The following is a 23,737-nucleotide window of genomic DNA, read 5'->3' on the forward strand; positions in this document are numbered from 1 at the left end:
AAGCGGGCGAAGGCGGAAGCGAAGGGAAGACAATAATAAACAAAAGTAGCTCAGTTTTCGTGTGCATAGGTGGCATTTTATTCAAATGGATTTATATACCGTTTATATATTTACATACTTAAACGTATCTGCGTCGGTCTTACGTGTTTTTAATCGAGTCTTTACTTAAAAGAAGCTGAAGCGACGACTTATTACTAGAGTAGTAAACCTCTTTTCAGATTGTGGATTATCAAGATTCAATTACCATGTCGATATTTAGCGTACAAGCGAGGAAACATACAACATATTATGACCATCTACTGTCAACAGCATCGTCCAGGACACCCGGCAGAGAGCGCCCAACAGGACAAAAGGCATCAGACGTATCTCTAGGAAAAAGTGACATATCAAGCGCCGAATCTGCATGTGAAGACAGATTATCCGATAAAAGCCGTTTGGTAAACAGGACCTATGTCATCTCCGCGCTGTCAAAAAGCGGCAGTGGGCAGCAGACTCCTTATCGAGGCCGCCTCACCCTTCAGAGAAGATCAAGAAGGAAGACCAGAGCTGAAACAGCAGATAATACCATGACTGAAAGCAGCCAGAACACCACTCCAGCTCCGGAGAAGAGACTCACTCTACAGCGCAGGACCAGGACTCCCTCCATGGATAAAAGTGCACGTGTGCAGCGCGGGGTCAGCGGTGCTGGCCACCAGCCAACACCGAAAATACTCAGTGAGCCAAACGGTAGGACTCCTGGTTTATTCAGGTCCACGAGTTTAAGAGAAACTGCTTCTAAGCGCAAGGGACCAGAAGCCGAATCTCGTGCGGAAATCCAGAAAAACCTTGGACACATTAAGGCGTCCTACTCTTCTTCATCTTCATCCTCAAGCAGACAGCTGGAAGATCAGGCCCAAACCTTTAAAACGCCCACCAAAAAGACCCCATTTGAGAAAATTGCCGCAAGGAGAGACGTCTTCGAGAAACTGGCGTGTAAAGAAGTTCCAAAAACGGTGGTTGTTAAATCTGCAGGTCTTGAGAGATCCAAATCACGATCACATCAAGGGGAAGTCGCCAAGCCCGTGCCAGTACCTCGGGTCAGCAAGGCCACCACAGGTGTGCACAACCCAAACCCTGCAATGCAGGTGAGAAAGACAGCAAGCTCACACCAAACAGGAGACGCGACCATGGTTAGGACCTCCAGTGCTGCTCCAGCACCCAGTGACGAACCCTTGTCCAACCCCAGTAAGGCTTTGAAGCAGGAGAACTCATTTAAGATGGAAAACAGTGCAGTGACTGTGGCTGTCCGTGTCCGGCCGTTCAATGCCAGGTTTGTGAACCAGTGGTTGATTAAAAAAAACAACAACAAAACTTTGGCTCAATTATAAAGCGAACAGATACTGAAAGTGTCCTGGGATGAAATAGCTTTTGGCTAGTCAAATTTAATGAAGAAACACTTATTTGAGGTTGTACCTTTATCTAATTTATTAGCTGGATAACGTGCATTTTCAGCCATAGAAGTGCTTACACATAAGATATCAGAAGATACTTTGAAAGCAATCTTAAAGTTAGTCTTTGTATTTAATGTATGTAATCTGCTCTGCTGTAGGGAGAAGGCAGAGAAGACATTGCAGGTCATCTTCATGAAAGGTCAGGAGACTGTTGTCCAGCATCCGGAGTCCAGACAGAGCTACTCCTTCACATATGACTTCTCTCTCTGCTCGGTGGATGACAGTGACCCCAACTTTGCCAGCCAAAAGACAGTGTACGAGACCCTGGCCAAACCTCTGCTACTGAGGGCCTTTGAAGGATTTAACACCTGCCTGTTTGCTTATGGCCAAACTGGTTCTGGCAAGTCATACACGTGAGTGTTTTTGCATATTGTGTCATTAAATCTGTTTTCTTCTTCATGCGCTTTTAAAAATGTCCTTTATGTCTGTTAGTTTAATTAGTTTAAAATGGTGGTTTTGCAGGATGATGGGCTTTGAGGAGGAGGCAGGAGTCATACCACGTTTTTGCCAGGATCTCTTTTTGAAACTGACCTCTATGGAAAATGAAGAGGTAATTTGTCACACAGATGCATTCATTGCCGCTTCTAACCCAATTTGGCATGAAAATGGTTTAGCTCAGCCATTAGACATATTTGTCTTTGTGTGTGTGTGTGTTTTGGCATTTCAGGTCAAATGTCATGTTGAGATGAGTTACTTTGAAGTGTACAATGAGAAGATCCATGACCTCCTGGTAACTAGAGATGAACCAAACCAGAGGAGGATGCCGGTAAGTAGTTACATTCAAGATTTATTGCAGAAAATTGCTGCTATTTTTATTGTGGTTTTCATTTTTTGGTTTCATACTGTGGTAGAAAACATTATTATTTAAAAATTTTAATGAATGAAAAATACTTTTTGAGAATTAGGATGCTACATTCTGTGGTAAACAACTTCTTTTACATGTTGGGGAATATCTTTTTCCGATAGGTGCATTCAGTTTTCCTCATCATTCAGCAGAGACATGTTTTCCTGTTAGTGATGAATAATAATAATAATAAAACTTATCTGACATATTTTTAAGCTGAGGGTGAGGGAGCATCCAGTCCACGGCCCTTATGTTGCTGAGCTCTCTGCGTAAGAAAACCTTTTCTTTTTATCAACAGCCAGAAATTATTTAGAAGTATTTATTTATTATAATTTGCTCTCTTCTTTTTTCCTTCCTTATCAGGAATGTGGTGAGCTCCTATAATGACATTAAGGTTGGTTAAACCTTCAGATACAATCTTTCTTCTTCCAGTCTTTACACAATTCTTTTAAGAACGAGAATCTCCACGTGAGATGTTACAGGGAGTGAATCAGTCATAATTTGCAGCGTTTTATTTATTTATTTATTTTTCAGGGCTGGCTGGAGCTTGGTAATAAACAAAGAGCCACAGCAGCTACAGGAATGAATGACAAGAGCTCCAGATCTCACTCTGTCTTCACCCTGGTTATGACACAAACTAAGGTTTGACTCTTAGTTTGACGTAACGTTTCATTCTGGTGCATGTTGTAGCTGAACATTGATGAAGCCTTGTGTGTGTGTGTTCAGACTGAGTTTGTGGAAGGAGAGGAACACGATCACAGCATCACCAGCAGGATAAACTTGATAGACCTGGCTGGCAGCGAGCGCTGTAACTCGGCTCAGACAAGTGGAGACAGACTCAGGGTATGAACAAACACACATGAATCTATTTATATTCTTGTTTAGTATGATTTTTACTTTTTTTTGTGAATAGAATTGAAAATATTGTACATTAATGAAGAAAAACTTAGATGATTATTGTGTCATGAATAGTATTTAACAGATTTACTCAATTTATGGCAGCTTACACAGAAAATGTTGTGTGTGCATAAAGAATAAAACTTGCTTCATTAGGACCGGCAGTGTAACTAAGTGGTTTTAATTGTTTAGAAAATTATCTTATTTACTGGATTAAAATGGTTCTAGATTAAGTCTTCCTTTTAGCTCAGCTTCTAGTTTAGCAGTTGTACATACAGGAGTCTATAAAAGGTTCAGGGTTATGTGGATACAGGTGGATTTTCACTTTGGGTTCTCAACAGGATACTTGTTCCAAAAGAAGTTAATACCAGTTTTTCTGTCGTTATAGGAAGGGGTTAGTATCAACAAGTCCCTGCTAACTCTTGGAAAAGTCATCTCTGCCTTATCAGAACAGGCACTGTCCAGGAAGAACGTCTTCATACCCTACAGAGAGTCTGTCCTTACCTGGTAAACAAGCAGCACGCTTGTGCTTGTCATTTAAAAAATTTCATTACCTCTTTATTAGACTTTTCTCTCCTCATAAGACAACAATCATGAACAACTATATACTTTTTTTTTTTTTTTGTCTTTTTGACCACATGTAATTAAATTTTTCCTCCCAGGCTGTTGAAAGAGAGCCTCGGTGGAAACTCGAAGACGGCCATGATTGCTACTGTGAGCCCAGCGGGCAGCAACATGGAGGAGAGCCTGAGCACGCTGCGCTACGCCCAAAAAGCCCGCACAATCATTAATGTGGCTAAAGTCAATGAGGACACCAGTGCCAAGCTCATTAGAGGTCAGTCATTTCTACTTTTTTTTTTTTTTTTTTTTTTTTTGCTTGTGTCCACATTGTCTGTAGCAGGTTATTTTTCTGCATACACACCATTTGTGTAGGGTAGATTAGATTTTTAAATGCAATCTGCCTGTTGCAACCTTTTTTGTCAGTACAAACTTAAGTTTAGAGTTTTTTAGGTACTGTGGTGGAAATGGAGTTAAGATTAGAAGTGGACCCCTCTTAGAGCATTATTTCTAGCCAATGATTTGCATGCTTTCTGGAAAACAGTTTTGGGAGGATTTTTATCCTGAGAGATCTTTAAGCTCCTCGTAAACCTGAACACAAGCTTTTTCAGACTTATTAACAACAAATGTTTGTCCTGATTCCCAAAAAAACCTACACAAATTTTCTTTTCTGAGCACCACTGAGCCCTTTAGCTCTTCTTTCATCTACAGTTTTTGGTTTTGTTTTTACTTCTCTGACTTTGTGTTGATCTTTAAAAAAAAAAAAAAAAAATCTCTCTTTTTGTGGCCCGCTTTTCATCTTTTTCTCTTTCCTTCCATGCCTCACATCGTCTTGTCTTTCCATTTATCCATCTCTAGCTTCCCTGCTACCCAGCTGAAATAAAAGCCCGGCCCTAACCTTGCCTCCTGGCCATATTTATGCACTGTCTGTTGCACATGGCAGCTAACTGTCACTCAAGTATTCATTTTTTCATAAGCTGATGCGCTGCTGTTTGACGTTTTTAGCACTAAGGGGAGCTCTTGTTGTGGATTTCTCTCACATCACTGGTCAGCGTGAGACTCTGGGTTCAGATCAGGGGAATGTTGCTCAATAAATCATCTTTACTAAGTGACACTGTCAGGCAGGAAAAGTTTTGAATATTTCTGTGGCCTCTTAAAGTCAAACCATCTCAGGACTTTTATGTGACTCTGCTGGTTCATGCTGACATTTGCTCAAAGCTGCTTCTTTTCTATAAGTTTGACTTTTTGTGCATTTCAGAGCTGAAGGCAGAGGTAGAGAAACTACGAGCTGCCCAGATGAGCTCCCAGGGCGTTGAACCGGAACGAGTCAGGCTGTTCCAGCAGGAGATCACCGCCCTGAAAAACAGACTCTGCCAACAAGAGCGCGAGATGGTTGAGGCCAACCGGTAACATCAGTGCAATAATCTAAACCTTATTTTTATTTGTGTTTAGCTGACTGACGCTGAAATGGACGCATTGCTTTTTTTGGGCTCGACGGGCTCAAAGTGAAAGACTCAGCTGATGTTGAAATTTTAAAGAAACCTTATTGCACAATGAATTTTAGTGCTTCCTCATTCATATACATGTTAGGCACAAAGTTTTAGATATATTCCAAATCATGGCAGAATTCCCGTGTACTTTATTTATCCGCCTCGTGCGTGCTTAGGATGGGGGATTGAATCGAAGTCAAGACTCACTGTAATTTTTTGGTTTATTTATTTAGGCTATTACTTTTTATAAATCAGCTTGTATGAATAGCGACTGCATCAGAAAGAATTGGCTCGAACTGATTAGTCTTGAAAGTGCCCTGAGATGAGGTTGTTGTGAATTGGCGCTATACAAATAAAGCTGAATTTAATAAGTTTTATGTATTTATTTATTTTAATATATTGAAATGCTGGAAATGAATTTTATTTCAACTTTTGGACATATTTTTCTTACAGAGCATGGAGAGAGAAACTTGAGCAAGCAGAAATCCGTAAACGGGAAGAAACCAAAGAGCTACAGGTATTTTATTTGGTTAAGTCTTTCCCCATCTTTAAGCTTTCAGTCTATCTTCCTATGTACAGTAGAAGTTTAAAAACTTTTCATTATTATCATTTGGTCTCATCAGAAAGCAGGTGTGACATTCAAAGTGGACAACCGTCTTCCCAACCTGGTGAACCTGAATGAGGATCCTCAGCTGTCAGAGATGCTCCTCTACATGATCAAAGAGGGTCGAACCACAGTGGGCAAGCTGAAACCTGACTCCAGCCATGACATCCAGCTCACTGGAGCCCTCATTGCTGACCAACACTGGTGAGAACGAAACCCCGGCAGCCTGTAAACACAGTGGCACTTTGTCCATTCAAATAAATATTATGCATTGTGTTTGCGGTCTTGTGTGTATTCTAAATGGTGAATAATTGAAGTGAGGATGTGAATCATCATTATGGAAAGATTTAACTATACCTAGAAGAAAACCATGCACTTTTAATGCTTATAGTTTTTAAATAAGCAGCCCATGTAACATGGATCATGGCAGTGTAATTAAATCCATATGAAGGAAAAATTAATCCAATTTCTTTTTTTTTTTTTTCCTCCTAGTGTTATATCCAACATCGACAGTACTGTCAGCATAATTCCAATGGAAAACGCCAAGACCTTTGTTAATGGGAATCTCATCTCCTCATCTACTGTCCTCCATCATGTAAGTCCCATTCCTGAAAAATTAGCTTGAAATTCCTAGCCAGGCCATATCCATGGAGCTGAGCCAGAGCTGCTGCTTGCAACATGATGATGCAACAGTAATCTGTCGGGGGGGAGGGGGGGTAAAACGTGGACCATATTTTTGTCAGGAAAATATCAAGCCCTGGATTACAAAGAAGAATTTGGAGGATCTTAGCCCCATTTTGTGTCTTAGACGGCTTTCTCTCCTCATCTTGCGGGAAGCTGCATCCACTCTTATCTGTTTTATTTATTCTTATCTGTTTTTAGCTGTATATATTTTTAATTTTAAATTATACATGTATATCTTAGTCAGGACATATGTATATGCACATCCTTTTATGTTCTTTAACTGTATATTTTATTTTCTTGAACTGTGATGAGACCATGCAACGAAATTTCGTTCTGTATACACTTGTTGCATACTAGAATGACAAAAAAAAGTCTGAAGTCTAAGTTTGTTATATATTACTTTCTAGGGCGACAGAGTTATCCTTGGGGGAGATCACTACTTCCGCTTCAATCATCCTGCAGAGGTGCAGTCTGGGAAGCGGGTATCATGCTGGACAAGCTCAGGCGATGGCCATAAAGACTTTGAATTTGCCAAAAATGAGCTGCTTGCAGCTCAAAGAGCAAAGTAAGTGTAAGATGAAGACTGTAATGCTGCTGTACAAGTGCTCTCCATCCTCGTGTCAATCAAAACAAATTGTTTGTGTGTCTTAGACTGGAAGCAGAAATTGAAGAAGCCCATTTAAAGGCAAAAGAAGAGATGATGCAGGGGATTCAGATGGCAAAAGAGGTGGCTCAGAAAGAACTTTCTGACCAGAAAACTGCCTATGAAAACAGGATCAGAGTCCTAGAGAGAGAGCTGGTAAACTATAACTTTGTATTAGGGGACCATTAAACATCTGCATATCCTCACAACTTTAGCTGTCAACATCATTGATTCTATGTAATTTTGTCAGAATGAGGAGAGTGAGCGGAAGCGTCTGCAGGATTTACATCAGCAGAAAGTGGCCAACCAGATGGAGGAGCTCAAAGTGGCGAAGCTGGAGCTGGAGCAGGAGGTGGACACCCAGAGGAAACGCCTCCGTCTCCACATGGAGGCCCAGGTTAGGACCCCAGAGACTTTGATTTCTTTTCTTCAAGAGCTATTGTTTTCTTTCTTTGGTCGTTTTATTTATTTATTTTTTAGGTTTTTCTGATGAAAACACATGGTTTGTGTGTCTGTGCTAAATTAGTTTAACGCTGTCAAAAATATGAAAGGTTTGCCATCAAATGATATCCCTGGAGGAGATTAAAAACCCCTCCTTTATTAAACAACAACAAAAAACAACATACAATATATCTATGGTACTTAAAGAAAATAACACTACATATGGTAAAGTAACAGTGTGGGGCTGTGTGGGTGTTTGTGTCTGGGTGGGTTGGAAGGGTGTAACCATATATGTTATTTGTATGTTTTTTTTTTAGTGTCCCCTGCCAGAGGTCTGCAGATGTAAATTAGCCTCTGGTACAAAGCAGGAACATTTATGTTTTAAATTGTACATGGTCCCCTATAAATAAATATATAAAAAACAATCCAGATGTTTTAGGTAGTGTTTATAAAGCTGTAAAATAACTTTATTTGAGGATATCTCTAAGTTTTTCCCAGAAACTTGACACCTGGTTTTATGTTTAACCAGGGTGATGTGTTTGGAGTCACGCTAGAGCTTGGCTTAAGGCTACATGTTATGGCCTAATGGGTTTTAATATTATTTACATTGCTATGATTCACTTCAGGCTATGGAAGAACATCGAGTATGCCAAGCAAAGATTGTTGAGGCCCTGGAGGCGGAGAAGAGGAAGATCAGCAAGGAGCTGGAAGAGATGCAGAAGAAAAGAGCTTTAAGAGAAAACCACAATCACCAAAATGGTGAGTTTTAAGTCATACATTGTATTAAAGGGTTTCTCAACATGTGTTCATGACCGAATAAATCTTTACTAATTTAATTTCACTCTTCCTTGACCCTTGTACCTAACGTCTCTTTAATGTCTTGCATGTTTGAGTCAGTTTCTCTCATGGTTAGGGATAATGTCTTTGAGAGGTGAAAGTTACCTTAAAAAAACAGTTTTTCTTATTTCAATACGTAAATTCGTTAAACTGGTGTACCGTCCATTACTGCTTAAACGAAGATTAGTTAAGGAAGATGCTCTGGACTACCGGCTGTTAATTCCTTGTTTCTGTGTTGCAGCTTCTCCACAGTGGGATGCCATGAAGCTTTCATTGATGATTGAGGAAGCCAATAAAATCAGTTCTAAACTGAGGAAACATACCGTTTTCAGCAGGTAGGAGAGATGAAGTTTACAGTTTGCATATGATTATTATTTACAGGTTGGGACAATAATGAAGAGCAATGCAACAGAGGTTTTGAAGGGGTGTAAAATCATAATAGAAGCTTGTGGTCATTTTTACAAGTAAATATAATCTTGATTGGGAGCACCCAGCAAACGTGTTATTTTGTTCTGTTTCAGACATGAAAGCTCCGACAATGGGAACATGGAGCAAGATGGTCTGCAGGTGCGGGTTCAAAACACAAAACTGGGAATCTCCACCTTCTGGAGTCTGAACAAGTTCCAAAACAACATGATCGCCATGAGGGAGCTCGAGCAGGTTTGCCTTAAATCAGTACTTCAGATCTTTTCCTTTAGACTAGATTAGATCAGGTCGTCTTTACAGTTTAAAAAAAGGAAATGTGTGGAAAAGTTGCCTTGATGTTTATTTATTCTTTGATACCTTCAGTATTCTGCTTCAGAATACTGAAGGTAAATGTAAAGTTCTCATCATGTTTCTACTAAATTTGTAGGAGGGTGTGGAAACTTTTATTGGATGTGATCTGTGTTCTAATATCAAAACAAATGATGCATGTGGAGTAAAACATACACAGCCTCTTTCCTCAATCTGCATTTTCAGAAACTGACTCTCAATGGTCCATTTCCCCAGACATCTGACCTTATTTACAACCCAGAATAAGTTGTTTTATGCCTGACAGATGCAAGCTGCCTCACTTTGCAGAGCTTTTCTCATTAAGTTGAGCAAATGAGATGGGGCATGCCAAAAATACTTAACTCTCTGCAGGTGGATTCCGCCTCTAAAGATGATGATGTGTTTTATGACCCTGATGACGAGTGGGAGCAAGATATATCGGCCTCGCATGCTTCCACGTCCTCCTTTTCTCGCCGAAGGTAATTATTCAGCTTCTCTGTCTATCCTTCAGGAATCAATTGTATTTCTGTTCAACTGTATGAAATATATTGGTAGTAAACCCTCAATAAGACTACCAGTCTCACAGGGAAAGAACAGGACTGCCTCTCTTCAAGTTTCCATCTATCTTTGTAACCCTGTCACAGCTTTGATTGACAGTATTTAGCTTTTTTTTTTTTCTTTAGCTTTCCATGGTCCTCACACTCTGCTTTTTTTAATCTGAACAAAGTGCAAATAAAAGAATTTGTTTGGAAAGTTGAAAAAGTACATAAATGGAAAATTTAAAGTTTTTAACAGTTTATTTTACAATCTGGCATATATTTTTGACTTTAAGCCAATCCTTTTTTTCCCCTTCTTTCATGAAATTATTGCCCACAGAATATTTCCCACCTTGCTGTATTTCTTCTGTTTATTAATTTCATGTCTATGAAGGCCCTGGCAGGGTGTTTGGACAGTCCCCCAGGTTCCTCACTTCACAACCCATAATCTAAACATGCACACACATCACCTGTTGTAAATGTTGAACTCTCAACATTTTCCCCTCGCAGTGTTTTTTATTCTTGTCAAGCGTTCCTGCTGGTGCCCAAACTACCATAGGACCCAGCCAAATGAAACACAGCACAGAGTCTGTGGTTCTGTCATGCTTTTCTCCCCAACTCCATTAAAGCTACAGCATGCACAGGCTTCAATACTGTTGCTATCATTGTTTACTCACCTTTCCACCTCTAGATTGCTTCCAATTAATTAAACTTATGTTATCTGTGTTATCTCTCTTTTTTTAAGTGTTTAATGTTAATCCTTGCAAAATAACTACATGCAAAGCGTAATAAATAAATTAAATTAAATAATACACTGCCTAAAAGCAGGCTGTCACTGTCCTTTTTAAGCAATACCAGCAAATAAATGATGGGATACAGGTGCTGACCAGCAATCCAAAAATTTAGATAAATAAACGAAGCATAAAGACTACAGCAGCAAAAATGGCAAACATTTAGCTGGAATAATGATATTTGAACCTGGTGGCACAGACAGTAATTATAATTGAAAGTATTAAGTGAATGTTCAAGAAGAATATGAATATAATTTATAGAGTTGGAAGCATAATCACACGGCTTCTGTTTGGTTGGACTTCAGGAGCCGGAGTCTTCTGAAGAGTAGGAGGATCTCAGGGCGTCTCTATGAGATCCGGGTCCATCCAATTCAGAGCCTCCTCACTGGCCCCTCGCAGTCTGCTGGTAAGGCACTTAAAAAAATTCTTAAGTTACCTGATTTATTTCTAAAAGCCATTTTGCAGTTGAAGAAATAAGAGTTTGGACTAGTTATGATGAAAATGTCTTCAACTGGGTCTATGTCCGTCCCTTTGGCTGTTTACTGTCTTGGTTTGTGGATAGAAAAGGAGACTTGTTGAACATTTATAGTGGCACAGTGTTGAAAGAGTATTTCAACATCTTACTCCAGGATTGATGGGTGTGGCCAAACCTCCCTCCACCCGTTCCAGCACGACAGACTCAGCCATTGCTGGCATCTGCAAGGAGCTGATTGGTCAGTCAGTGTCCCGTCTGCGTAGTTTTAGCGGGACAGAAGCTAGTCTGGCGGATAGACTGATTTCTGATTTAAATCTGGTGTATGTGGCGGTCCAAACCATATCTGACCAGTATGACAGCCTGGATGATGACAGCCAAGACAGTGGTGAGTCGGTTTTAAAATCCAGTCTATTTATGAGCTATGTGCAGCAATAGATTGCCTTTTTGTTTAAGTGCAGGTTATTTGCATCACACTTTTGTCATTACTTTTTCTCCTGCAGTGTTTGGTTGTAATTTGGTGGCTCAAGCTGAGCTGGTCAAAGCCACTACAGCCATAGAGGGTGCAGCGTTTGTCACCATGCAGTGGCTGGCCAGTGTTAAACCCTCCTCCGGCCTGCTCTACACCATCGCTGAAGAACTCAAGAGTCAAGTCAAGAAAATGGGAGGATTCTTCCAGATGCTTATTCAGGTAAACAAGAAACATTTATCTTTGATTAACACCTATGCAGCGGCATGATCGTAGAGTTATCCGGACTCTTTCAGTTCTTATAAAAGTCAAAAAGAGTGCAAAACCTAAGTTGGTAAAATGGTTCTCAATTTGAGGTATTTTGCAGATCGGGTGGATGATCGAAATGCAGAACAATGATTGACAGGTCTTAGCTCTGAGCTGTTTGAGCTCTGTCTATGGAAATGGCAAAGCCGAGGGAATTCTCAACCTTGAGCACCACACAGAACATGAATATATGGAAAATAAATCTAAATTCCTTACCAGGCTCAGCATCTAAACACACAGTTTTCCCCTCTCAATCCTCATTTTTAATATTTTCCAGCATTTTAATTTATTTACTAACCCTTCAGATTTTGTCGGACTTTGTGTTGGTTTGCTAGCATTGATTCTACCTGTTTGCCAATTTGTTTATTCTGACTTGATGTTGAGTTAAAAAAAAAAATCCCCATCCAGGGTTGTGAGTCAGAGATCACATCAATGGTGGTGGAGGCACGGAAGAAGAGCAGTCGGTGTTTGGATGCAGCGTTGCTTGCAGTTGGCCACATGGCAGCGTTGACAGGCATGCCCCTGAACATCACTGGGACGGGTGCTCAGGCCACAGGCAAGGTAATACCACCAATAATACTACTACAGCTACTATCCCTGTTAAGACTCTGGGGTCCACTGTATTTAAGCCCCTTCTTTATAATACCATGGAATTCATGATTAACTGTGTGGATATCAGAACAAGTAAGATATTAAGAGGTTGAGAGATAAGGATCTGAAGGTGGGATGTGTATTTTATTTGTGGGATTGCTGTGGTATTATGCATAAACATGTGGTAAAGGTATGTTTTCATCTGTTGCTGTATTGATGGGAGCAAAGCATTTTATGTGAGAGAGCAGGAAGGGCTTCAAATTTTGTGCTGTTGTTTTTTTTTGTTTGTTTGTTTTCAGACACCATGACCAAGAAATAAAAGTATGTTCATATACTATCTGTATCTCACCCACTCTAAACAACCACAGGATACATACATACAGTGATGAACACAATAAAAAAAATCCTCTTTTTTAAGGTGCCTTGGATGCAGTATTTTTTTTTTTTTTAAAGAAGTTTTCTGACTGAGCAACATGACCTGAAAGTGCCTCATTGGTTGGCATAATGAGCCACATACATAATCTAAGTACTTATGAAAGAACCACAATGTTTCCTTTCTTGCCTCCTTAAGAATAGGATATTCTAGACCACCTTTTATGGAGGTCAAACAGCTTGTCACATCATTTTTAGTGGCCGTAACATTCAAAGTGATGCTTAGTTTTACACAGAAGATTTATGAGGACAGGGGGAGCGTAAGCAGCTATGCTCAATGTGATGGCAACAAAGCTCCCTTTTATGGCCTTGTTTTAAATTATATTATTAATAATTAACATTTTCACCAAGTTGTAGATATTTATAGTCTGCATAAAGCACATTTAGAAAACATAAGAAACATTTTTGTAGTCCATTTTGGGAGCAGTTGTAATTTCACATGGGCAAACCCACATCACAGCCACAACTGTGTTCTCTTGGAAGTGTTTTTTTCTTTTTGTTTGTGTGTGTTAAGCCTTATCTATCACACCCATGTCAAGAAACTGCAGTGACTCAATGAAGATGCCAAGTCCTTCTTATTGTAGCATTAAAGGGAAATTGCACTACAGTTATGTCAAACAAAGTCAAATGATTTTATTTTATTTATTTTCTAGCATCACCTTAACATTACATTCAGTAAGAAGAACTGTCAAGTATTTTATCTCAACTCAAACAAAACAAAGGAATACTTTGTCTATTTTGTGGCTCTGGCAACTGACCATAGAAGTACAAGAAATGGTCACATACATGCAATTCATCTAAATATCCCCTCTGTTTTTCAGGAGTCTTTTCTTCTGAAGGGAACCAGTAAGGGCATCCTCTCTCTCTTTGAGGAGATTCTCACCACCGCCAAAGAAATGCTGAGAGAGGCTCAGCTGGCCTATCCCAGAAACCCAGTAAGAGATCATTTATAAAAAAAATTATCATTGAATTAAAATTTATATAAAATGTTGTGACTTTCATCATAATCCTTATTCTTTCGATGCCAAAAAATGTTGTTTTATTTATCTTTTAGCCATAATTTGACATGATCAGTTTATAAACTGACTTTGTAAATATCCCCAGCAAATATTTTCAATTATTTATTTTTCATCTCTGGTTGCAGGTCCTGCAGAGTCTAAAATCCAAAACTCTTGATTTAGCTCGTGCCCTGCAGAGCTACATAAATTGCCTTATTTTGGTGAGTTTCAGCAACACAGTAAAGTATAAAGAGATCATCTCATTTCTGCATTCTCACCGATCACACCTGAATACCTTTGTGCTATGCTGTTACTTTTTTTATTGCCTTACATTTTAATGTTTATTAAGGCTAAAAAGTGGTAGTGCGAGGTCGATTTTGGCGTGCATTGAGAGACTTCTGTGTAATTTGGAAAACCTGTCATTAGCTGCAGTACGTGTACAATATTAGATCAGTTAAATAGCTGTAACTATCAGCTGCATGCAGCTTTATTACTAAAAACACTTGGACCTGCTTGGCTAAACTAGTATTGAAAGTACAAAATGCATGCTCAGTCAAGCTTCCTTATGTTAGTGCTGGGAAACAATTCCCCCATCTTGACACAAGTTTAAATGCTGCAGATAAATACCTACGCCCACAAAAGCCCCATTAAAGATGCCACTCGGCCTTTATGGCTCCTGTAAAGCTCAATGCTCTGTAGCTTATCTCTCTGCAGTCATCCCTTGATGATCGTTCATGTAAAGAATGTGTTGAATAAAGTGCCATAAATAATGGCTCAAAGGCTTGTTTGCTGTTATCTTAGCCACACAAGCTAGCAGGGTTTTTTTGTTAAACAAGTAATGGAAACATACAGGTGGGGGAGTAATTTGGTCCCCACAGTGTCATTGTGGTCAAATTAACCTGAGTTATGGCTGCAAACAGCTACTTTCAGCATGTCTTTGAACGAGGCATGTGACACAGTGCCATGTGTGAGTGTTGGAAAAAGTAAAACCGATTAAAGTAACCTAACATTTGAAATACTTTTTAAGGTCTTGGAGTACTTTTGCAGAGCTGCTCTGCAGATGTTTAAGTGTATGTTGTCTGACATCTATCTTAATGTATGTATTTAAGTATTATAGTTCAAGCTAATTATTCAGTATGTCTTGGCGGTGAATCTGATTTTAAGCAGGAAAGAGAATCTGATCCAGAGGAGGTGGAGGAAGGGGAGGAGGCCTTTGCTGCTCAATTACAGAAACTGAGTACTACATCAACCAGTCTGTTCCAGCTGAACCAAGCCATCCAACAGCTGCATTCCCATCTGTCTAGAGCCTTGCAAGGTAAAGCTATTGACTGCTACATAGCTTTATGGGGTAAAACTAGGTCTGAGTCAGAATGACTTTCTCTTCAAACATCCCAACATTACCAGCATTACCTGTAGCTAAAGAGTTGTGACAAATTAAAGGAAAAACCAACAAGTTATGTTTTATTATGCTTTGTATGCCTTGGCACTATTTTTGAATGTCTCTGGAAGCCTAATGAAGGAATGGAAATGATTCATGGACTCTGCATTGTAACGTCAGCTGTATTTCCATCTAAAGTTGTCATGTATTTGTTTGATTTGTGTCATTGTTTATATGATCATTCATATATGTGACATATTTCTTATGTCAAACCTGCGAAAGCGCCACTATCAGGCGTTACTGGGTCCAAAACTAATGGCTCAAACTTGAAACACTCAGAACCCACATCACAAGTGCATCAAGCTGTAGAGGAATGCTGGTGTCTTCTTTCATGTGTGAACTATTTCTTAAACTGGACAGTTCAGTGCTGATCAAATATTGGTGTTCTGAGATTGACTGGAAGATTTTGTTCTGAAATAAATAGATCCCCGTTTGACACTTGCATGTGCAGTCACCAGCCAAATTTTTTATACTGTTTAGTTTTATACTTAAAATTGTTTTTAAGTCCAAGGCTGTGTACAGCACTTTGGTCAACTATGTTGTTTTAAAGTGCTCTATAAATAAAGCTGGATTGGATTGCAATTCATCCATCCCCATTGCATGGAGATGCAATGCAGCGAGGGTTGAATGATTGTTTTATAATATATTTTTTGTCCGTTAAGATTCTAGTGTAAACAGCAGTGAGTTGTAGTTATCGATAATAACCTTTTAAGGTGGGTTTGTTTGTGAAAAATTACGTCTATGTGTGGTTTATTAATCATTATCACCAAAATTTGGTTGCGTTTTCATGGTGAACATTTTTACAATAGGTTTGTGATTTTCTAGTTTTATACGGCATTAGCAGATGATGAGATAATGGCTGTTTTTGAGGCGTCTATTCTTTTTTCTGAGCTGGTGCAGCTGGTTCGCCATGCATGGTAACGCCCTGACGTCACCAAAACACGACCGCTCAGAATTCCGAGACAACTGGAACGCACCATAACTCCCCATTTTTTTGCCTTTTGGAGATTACCTTACTTCATGAATGTTGCCACATTCTACCCCCCTCCTCAATGTCTAATCACCACCTTCTCTAACCCTTTTTCAATCCCTTGCCCACTTTATATTTATTAAGAAGGTGGCAGTAGAAAGAGTTAGATCCAGAGCTGAAGGCAAAGTTGTAGTTTGAGATGCGTTAGTTACCTAAATCCAAGTATTTTGTTTCTATATTTTCACTAATCAATCTGCTTTTATTCTTCAAGGTACAGGAAGAAATTCTGACCTCAGCAAATGCGGAGAGCTGATCTTTTCTTCTGTGAAGACTGTTGACAAGCTGATCACTGGTCTGTCCAAGGAGGGAGCGATGTCCACAATGTCCCTGCAGCTTCCCTGTCTTCAGACTGTGATAACTGTACGAGATGAGCTCCACTCTGCGCTGCAGGCCCTGTCCTCTTCCTGGAGCCAGCAAGGGGAAGGAGAGGGCAGAAGTTCAGCCGGCTCTGAGAAGGCTACAGAAAATGATTTGTTGACCAAAGAAGGAGTTATCACTCACAGTGCTGTTAGAAACAGAGTTGTAAGTAAGATTGTATACTCCCTCGCTCCAGGTGCGCAATGCAACGGCAGCCCGCACTGGGTGTAATGTGTGTTTGTTGGGATTATTATGTGTCTACACTATTTTTGTTAGGGATTCCCTTTTTTTAAAAAAAAAAATCTGTTTTTGTAATTGTAAACATAGATGAGACCTCTAACTTCTCAAAACTAGCTAAGCCCCCCTTTTTTTGAGCTGGACCAATCACTTCACTCACCAGAATATTTAACATTTATAAAGGTGGACAAACATAATTCAGAGTTAATGCTTGTAAGGAAAATGTTATGCTCATGCTGTGTAAGACTATTATCCACTCCATTTACATGATGTATTAAAAAAAAAAAAAAGTAGAATAACTTATAAGTTATGTGTGGGAGTCATAAAGCCCCTGTGTTTGTGTGCAACTGGACCTCCCACACTTGCTTTCTGAGACAAGAACAGTAGTCCAATTAAATGACAATCCAGCTGTAGTGTGGCATTACCTAATTGTACATGTAAACATACTGTCTGCTACTTCTTTTCACAGGCCACTAAAGGCTTCTGAATATTTACATTGATCAAAACATTTAGTGTTTTAACTGATTTAATTTCAGCACCTTTCAGCTCAGGTACGCTGTTTTGTAAAAGAATTACAGAGAAACTTGTTTCCATTCTTGACTGTACTTGCTGATGAGGGAATATTTTGTTCTCATGTTTTCATAATCTGCACTCAGGGAGGAACTTGTATATTGTTTTGGTTTCTTCCTAATATATGTACGTAAATAAAGTGCTGTTCTGTTACCTTTTACCTTTCACTGTTCTTTGCCTTGCTTTATTTAAAAACAATTGATAAAATACACAAAAATAATGGTGGCATATGCCAAAAATTCAATACTTGTGCAACTGCAGTAAATTTATGATGCTTGATTTCACTTGCATTCAAAATAATGCTCTGAAATATAGTCTGGGTGATAACATAGCATTTTTTTGTCCTTTGAACTTTGTGTATTGAATGTCATTTGCAAAACTTTCAGCCACCTTTTGTCAGGAAAAACTAAATTAATACATCCTAGTTTTTTTTTATTAGGCAGTTTATTTGGACACATTTCATGTACAGGACAATTCAAAGTGCTTTACACAAAACAAAAGCATTACAGATATTAAGAAATAGTAAAAGGCAGCAACATGGCAAGAACCACAATAAAATAATAAATTACATTAAAATAATTAAAAGCAAGATGAGTTAAAATGTTACATGCAGATTTCATGCATAGGCGCATGAGAAAAATGTTTTTAACCTGGATTTAAAAATGTCTACATTTCGTGAAAGTTTAATCTCCACTGACAGGTTGTTCCACTTGTTTGCAGCATAACAGCTAAATGCTGCTTCTCCATGTTTAATCTGGACTCTGGTCTGGACTAGTTAAGGTGTTGGATCTAAGAGCTCTGCTAGGTTTATATTCTCTGAACATATCACAGATGTATTCTGGACCTAAACTATTCTAGGGTTTGTAAACGATCAGAAGGGTTTTAAAATCTGTTAGGTGTAGTGTTGGACATCGTGCAAGCCCAGAGTTAGATATGACCGTAAGAGCCCAAAGCTCCCCCGATGTCCCTGAACCCTACTTTGGCATCCCTCAGCTGGTTACACCCACTTATCGTCTGTGCAGCCTCCTCTGCATCCTCCCTTCATTGCTCCCAGGACTCGGCTACAAATTACACAGGGTAGCACTCTTGTGCAGTTTGGAAGCAAAACATACTTTGCTAAACTTTACATGTTGTGGGATTAGAAAAAAAAACATCTCTTAAAGAGGGTGAATGCAGCTTCAGCAGAGACGACACGACTGGATTGAAAAAAGAAAACTGAAAAGAGTAAATGAGGTAAAACAGTCGTTTTGTCCGTTCGAGCCACAGAAGAAGAAACGTCTGCTAATAAAGTCTTTTCAGGATGTTCTGGTTATTGTTCTCCAGTCTGGGCCTGCTTGTAAGTACCAGTCTTTATTTTAATTTCTCCTGTTTTACAATTCTGTCAACTTAAAAAAAACTCTACTTTCCCCCACGAGGTTCGTTTTAAACTGTGCATTGCATTGAACCCACTGTACACGAAAAGTTGTTTTACAAAGGTTGTTATAATGAAAATTAATCTATAGCTAACTTCATTAAAGCGTTTGACAGTGTATTTGTCTGTATTCTGTATTTATACGTTTTTATGCATGTATTTTGGGGACAATATATTTTTTGTTTTAATATAAACTCTACTGGAATTAGTAAGATAGGGAACGGGTTTAAATTGCAGGTGTTCCTTAATTAGGTCGCCATTTTTTTATTTTATTTTTTTTATTATTAGTAGACACTGTTTTTGCATTATATCAGCAAATGAACTAAACTGATACTTGTGTTTCAGGTTTTTGTTCAGAGCTTCATAGTTGGTAAGTTATTTTATATCTTCAAATATATATATATATATATATATATATATATATATATATATATAAGATTTTGTGTTCAAGGCTCACCAATTTATGATCACTACAAGCCAACGTTGTGCATAAAACATAAAAAAGACCAGACTAAAAAGGTTGCTTTTATTATTTATTTTACAATTGTTTACAGTGGTAGACTTTCTTGTCATATTGACTCATTTTGCATTTGCTCCTTTAGTTTTACATGGTCATTATCATATTTCATTGTTGTAATTTTCTTTTCTTTTGGTAATTACTTTTAATTTTATATTTGTGTTTCTTTTACCCCGTTTTTGCACCTCTTTGTATTTCAACATTTCCATTTTTTGGTGCCACTTTTTTTTGTTAAGACTTTCTATCTATGTAGAAAATAGGCTGTATTTTTTCTTTATTTACTTTTTATTTATTTTATTTTAAGTTGTTCAGATGAAACTTAGGGGCTCCTGAATGTTTTGGCTCAATGCCAAATGAGATCTTTAAAAATACAAATATAAATTTATAAAAAAAATAAAAATAAAGAAATTAAAAAAACACGTAAGTTGTGTTTTTTCTTTTGCTATATATGGCGCTTTGGTCAACAGTTTTGTTTTTTTTAAAACGCTCTACAAGTAAAATTGGATTGGATCTGTCCAGTTGGCTAGTATGCCTAAATTTCAGTGTACCTAAAGCAACTTCAAGTAGAATAGCATATAACTGCAGAGAAATAACTGAAGACAGAGGTTTGTTAATGCAAAGGTGCTTTGAGCATATATAATGGAAAATATAATGGAAGATCAGCACTTTAGCTAGCACAACAAAACCCAAATGTACATGCACGTCTAATATGTTTTGAGCAGGTCCGATGGGGATTTCTCTCAGTGAGACAGCCAACATTTTATGTGTGTGTTTACATAATCATTTGGCATGTGGCTCGCTGTGCTTAGTGAGTGTAAATTTTCAGGCCTTTCACTGCATGTTTTCAGTATGTGCAGAAAAAATCAGGGAAATGGCTTCAGAGGCATTTTACTCTCCTATGATAGGTGAAAATTTGCATAAACCATTTGCTGGATCATGCTTGAAGTTCTGAATGATGAATGAAAACCTGACTTTTAGCAAATGTTTGTACTATCATTAACATGGTGTGTTGTATTTTACTAGAAATGTCTTAGTCTGTGTTGGCAGTTCTCATTGATGTATAATCCAGATGCCTGTGCTTTGTAATGGCACTCAGTTCCAGATATGGTCTGAATAATTTTAGAGTATTTCAGGGATATCAGAATCAAACCAAGACACATTCAATTATTATTATAGATATATTATTTTTTTGTTATGTAAAGATATTTCCAGTAACTGTTTTTCTTTTAAACAGCCTTTACACTGGAAACCAGAACCCAAACATTTGATGAGCCTTACTATGAGTATGTCCCTGTTCGCCTGCAGTGGATGTTTGCAAGACAGCTGTGTCACCAGAAGTCTGGAGCCTTAGCAGCCGTTTCCAACTCAGCAGAGAACCAAGAGCTCACAAGCTTTTTAAAATCCTTGAACATCTCTCAACCCGTGTGGATTGCCAGGAAAGTCTCGACACAATTGAAAAGTAGGTTCACTAAACCATTTGTCACACTTTATAGTTATAAATTTATATTTGCAATTTTCTTTTTCACTCATTCTTTTGTTTTGTCTCAGACACATTTCTGTACAGTACAGTGTTGTATAGGTTGAACATTCTTGCCATAATACATTCTTCGCCTCTGTTAATAAATGTTTCCCAGCTATTAAAAGCTTTAATAGGACTGCAAAATAGAATTTTATGATTAGCTTCAATTTTTTCCAAAAATTTTGCCAAACTTTCCCCTCATTGTTTCTTTCTTCTCTGTGTGTGGTGAAACTAAAGCTTCCTCCTCAACTCTGATTCTGGACTTCTCTGGACGCTCTGACAGGAAGCATGCTCGTCTCCTGCACAAATTCCCCTCCATGGGTTCGGTGACCGTTTGCACCCAACTCCGCTTCGATCCAAATTACTTTGGAGTTTCCACAGTCTTCTCTTATTCCATCCCGTCCTACATTAATGAGTTCCAGCTCCAAGCAAACATGATCCAGGGCAAGTTTGTGCAGTTGGCTCTGCAGGTCCATGGCGTTCAAGGGCCTTATGAAGATGCCTTCAGCCATGACGACTCCTGGCACTCTGTGTGTGTTTCTTGGAGCCAGAATGGTGGGCGCTGGGCACTATATACTGATGGTCTTATGGTCTCAAGGGGTGAAGGCCTATACAGTACTGACAGCCTTGGCCCTGATGGCCTTTTCATTATCGGCCAGGCGCAGGACACTTTTGGCTCCTTTAAGTCTGATGAATCATTCTCAGGGAGCATCACAGAACTGCACATTTGGGATAGAGTACTAAACAGCAGCCAAATATTCACCATGGAAAAGGAGTGTTCACCCATCTCCACTGGGAGGGAGTTCAAGTGGAGTGGAGCGGCCATGAAAATGGAGTCCTCCCTCAAAAAGCTGTGGGGAGACAGCCCATGTCAAGGTACAAATATGAGTGTAAAGAAAGTAGCTGAGGGTTTGCAAAAATATGTATCTTGTTTTTTTAATCATCAAGTGCGAGTATAGAGAGGCTCAAATTTCACCACATGGTTCAGTGGTATAGTCAAACCTAACATTTGCTAGGTGTTAACAGTTTGCTAGTTTGGAAGAAGAGGTAGAAAGGGTTGCTATGTAGCAAAAAACTCATTTTTGTCTACTTTAATAATATGCCAAGATCTGAGCTGGCCTTATGTTAATCTCATAAAATATGAGATTTTGAAGTGGTATTACTTCAATTGCCTTCAGCAAATTTTTAAATTAGAAAGTCACTAATATAAGGAAATATTTCCATTGGATTGTACAGATATAGTGTTGAAATAGTGTGAAATTAAACTTGATGTTAAAAAAAAGTCTTCTTTAGAAAAGTGTTAAAACATTAGACTGTTTATACCTCTTATTCTGAAAGACAAAATAACAAATTTTAGCTTTTCCTGATTATTTTTTTTTCTTGTTACGCCCCCAGGCTTTGGCTTTTGTGAATGTATTACAACTACTATGTTTGGTTGCAACCAGGTGATTGGTCGACTTTCTGGATATCCTCAGCAAGTTAATGCTACAAACCCCTGCAACTCGCTAGGGAAAAGGAGTCGTGAACATTAAATCCACAAACACATTCTTAATTAAAAGCATTTATTTACAGGTTACCTATCAGTGACAACAAGGTGGAATATAAAGTACAGAAAATAAGTCTCAACGAAACCCAGAGGCTCTACAAACCAAACACAAAGTGATGCATTAAACTAAAGCGCCACCCAGGGCCTACAACCAAGTCCACAATATAAAAGCAGAAACAAAACACAAACTTCTGACAAGGTCCACCTAACCACAAAATGCACAAAAATCACAAAAGTCAATCGCAAAGTGAGGCAGCCGTGTGGTTTCAGTACCTTTTTTATTCTTTTTGTAACACTTTTAATAATCTTCTTCAAACTAACAGCAATCCCCTGATGTACCCCCACAGTGTCTCAGTGTGGAAAAGGAAATAATTCCTGACTTTGTATTATTACTTTTCCACAGCACAAGAATCTACCAAAGTTTTACTTTTTTAAATAACTGCAATTTTATCTGATTTACGAATTATGAAGAAACAAAACGGCCCTAGGCTTTAAGATATTGTCACAAGTATATTGTACGTCAAAGCTTTGTTCATTGGGAAACAACAGCTTTTGAGAACATTTACTTAGATCTTAGCTATTAAACACTCATTATCTAAGCTGTTGTACATTGTGGGAAAGTATAATCTTCAGTCTTTTTGCTAGTACTGCAAGGTGCTTTGTTAAATAACTTAGCTGATCAGCAACAATCAGGATATCTTTTAAACATTCTGAAATTTCAAGCTTGTTTTGGCTAACTGTATGTACACACACTCTCAAACTCCTTTCCTTTCTTGCCTTCTTCATCTGATGAATGTAATGTGTAAACGGTAAGATTCCTAATGGTTCTTGTAAATGTTTTCTGACTCACGTCACTCTGCGTCCCACCCTTCAAAATAGACTTCTCCCTCTCTGACATCATTGTCCCCAGTGAGCAATGAGTCCAAAAGCCTCACTCCCTTTTCTAGAACTGAGCATGCAGAAGGAATTGTTTTCCTTTGGTGAGTTTGATTTATAATGTTAGATATGTATGATGTTAAACTTGTGTTTTGAGGTTAACTTATAGACAGGAGTTGGGGAATATCATGTGTCTGCTGAACTCACAGCTGTTTCCTTGAGCTTTTGAATCACAGAACTTTAAATGACAGAACCTTATAGCTATTTTGAGCAGCATAAAAAGCCTCTTGTATAAACAAAATGCACTATTGCTATTCGTGTCAGCATTTTCTTCAAAAGGGCCACTTTTTTTTTTTCAATCAAAAATATGAAAAGGGGCTAATGGCCTTTGAATAACAAT

The 23,737-nt window shown here is 38.5% G+C and overlaps 2 protein-coding genes across 6 annotated transcripts in view; both read left to right on the plus strand.

The window, feature by feature from the left end:
• The first annotated feature begins 12 nt into the window (after positions 1 to 12).
• Positions 13 to 17,628, plus strand: kif14 (kinesin family member 14). Of its 3 annotated transcripts, none has more exons than XM_042007330.1 (29): positions 13 to 1,309; positions 1,589 to 1,843; positions 1,953 to 2,040; positions 2,158 to 2,256; positions 2,551 to 2,603; positions 2,698 to 2,728; positions 2,869 to 2,976; positions 3,061 to 3,177; positions 3,620 to 3,738; positions 3,894 to 4,066; positions 5,048 to 5,195; positions 5,733 to 5,796; positions 5,903 to 6,087; positions 6,376 to 6,478; positions 6,975 to 7,132; positions 7,219 to 7,366; positions 7,461 to 7,607; positions 8,278 to 8,410; positions 8,730 to 8,823; positions 9,010 to 9,148; positions 9,614 to 9,720; positions 10,874 to 10,974; positions 11,198 to 11,428; positions 11,544 to 11,731; positions 12,224 to 12,376; positions 13,660 to 13,773; positions 13,983 to 14,057; positions 15,001 to 15,151; positions 16,516 to 17,628. In XM_042007330.1, the coding sequence occupies exons 1-29, from the start codon at positions 246 to 248 to the stop codon at positions 16,890 to 16,892; spliced, it is 4,923 nt and encodes a 1,640-aa protein (XP_041863264.1). In that variant the 5' UTR covers positions 13 to 245; the 3' UTR covers positions 16,893 to 17,628. The 3 variants fall into 3 exon arrangements, with proteins under 3 accessions (XP_041863264.1, XP_041863265.1, XP_041863266.1); XM_042007331.1 differs by having other exon boundaries at positions 15,004 to 15,151; XM_042007332.1 differs by having other exon boundaries at positions 13,663 to 13,773.
• An 837-nt stretch (positions 17,629 to 18,465) lies between these two features.
• LOC121653618 (adhesion G-protein coupled receptor D2) overlaps positions 18,466 to 23,737 on the plus strand; it is an 89,672-nt gene continuing 84,400 nt past the window's right edge. For 2 of the 3 annotated variants that reach the window (XM_042007207.1, XM_042007208.1), the window contains exons 1-4: positions 18,466 to 18,804; positions 19,225 to 19,249; positions 20,631 to 20,855; positions 21,153 to 21,791. In XM_042007207.1, the coding sequence (XP_041863141.1) occupies positions 18,769 to 18,804; positions 19,225 to 19,249; positions 20,631 to 20,855; positions 21,153 to 21,791 (925 nt within the window). In that variant the 5' untranslated portion in view covers positions 18,466 to 18,768. The remainder of the gene's footprint in view (positions 18,805 to 19,224; positions 19,250 to 20,630; positions 20,856 to 21,152; positions 21,792 to 23,737) is intronic. The other variant, XM_042007209.1, reaches the window with a different exon arrangement.

The sequence above is a fragment of the Melanotaenia boesemani genome, chromosome 14 (assembly GCF_017639745.1).
Source record: "Melanotaenia boesemani isolate fMelBoe1 chromosome 14, fMelBoe1.pri, whole genome shotgun sequence".
Classification (NCBI taxonomy): domain Eukaryota; kingdom Metazoa; phylum Chordata; class Actinopteri; order Atheriniformes; family Melanotaeniidae; genus Melanotaenia; species Melanotaenia boesemani.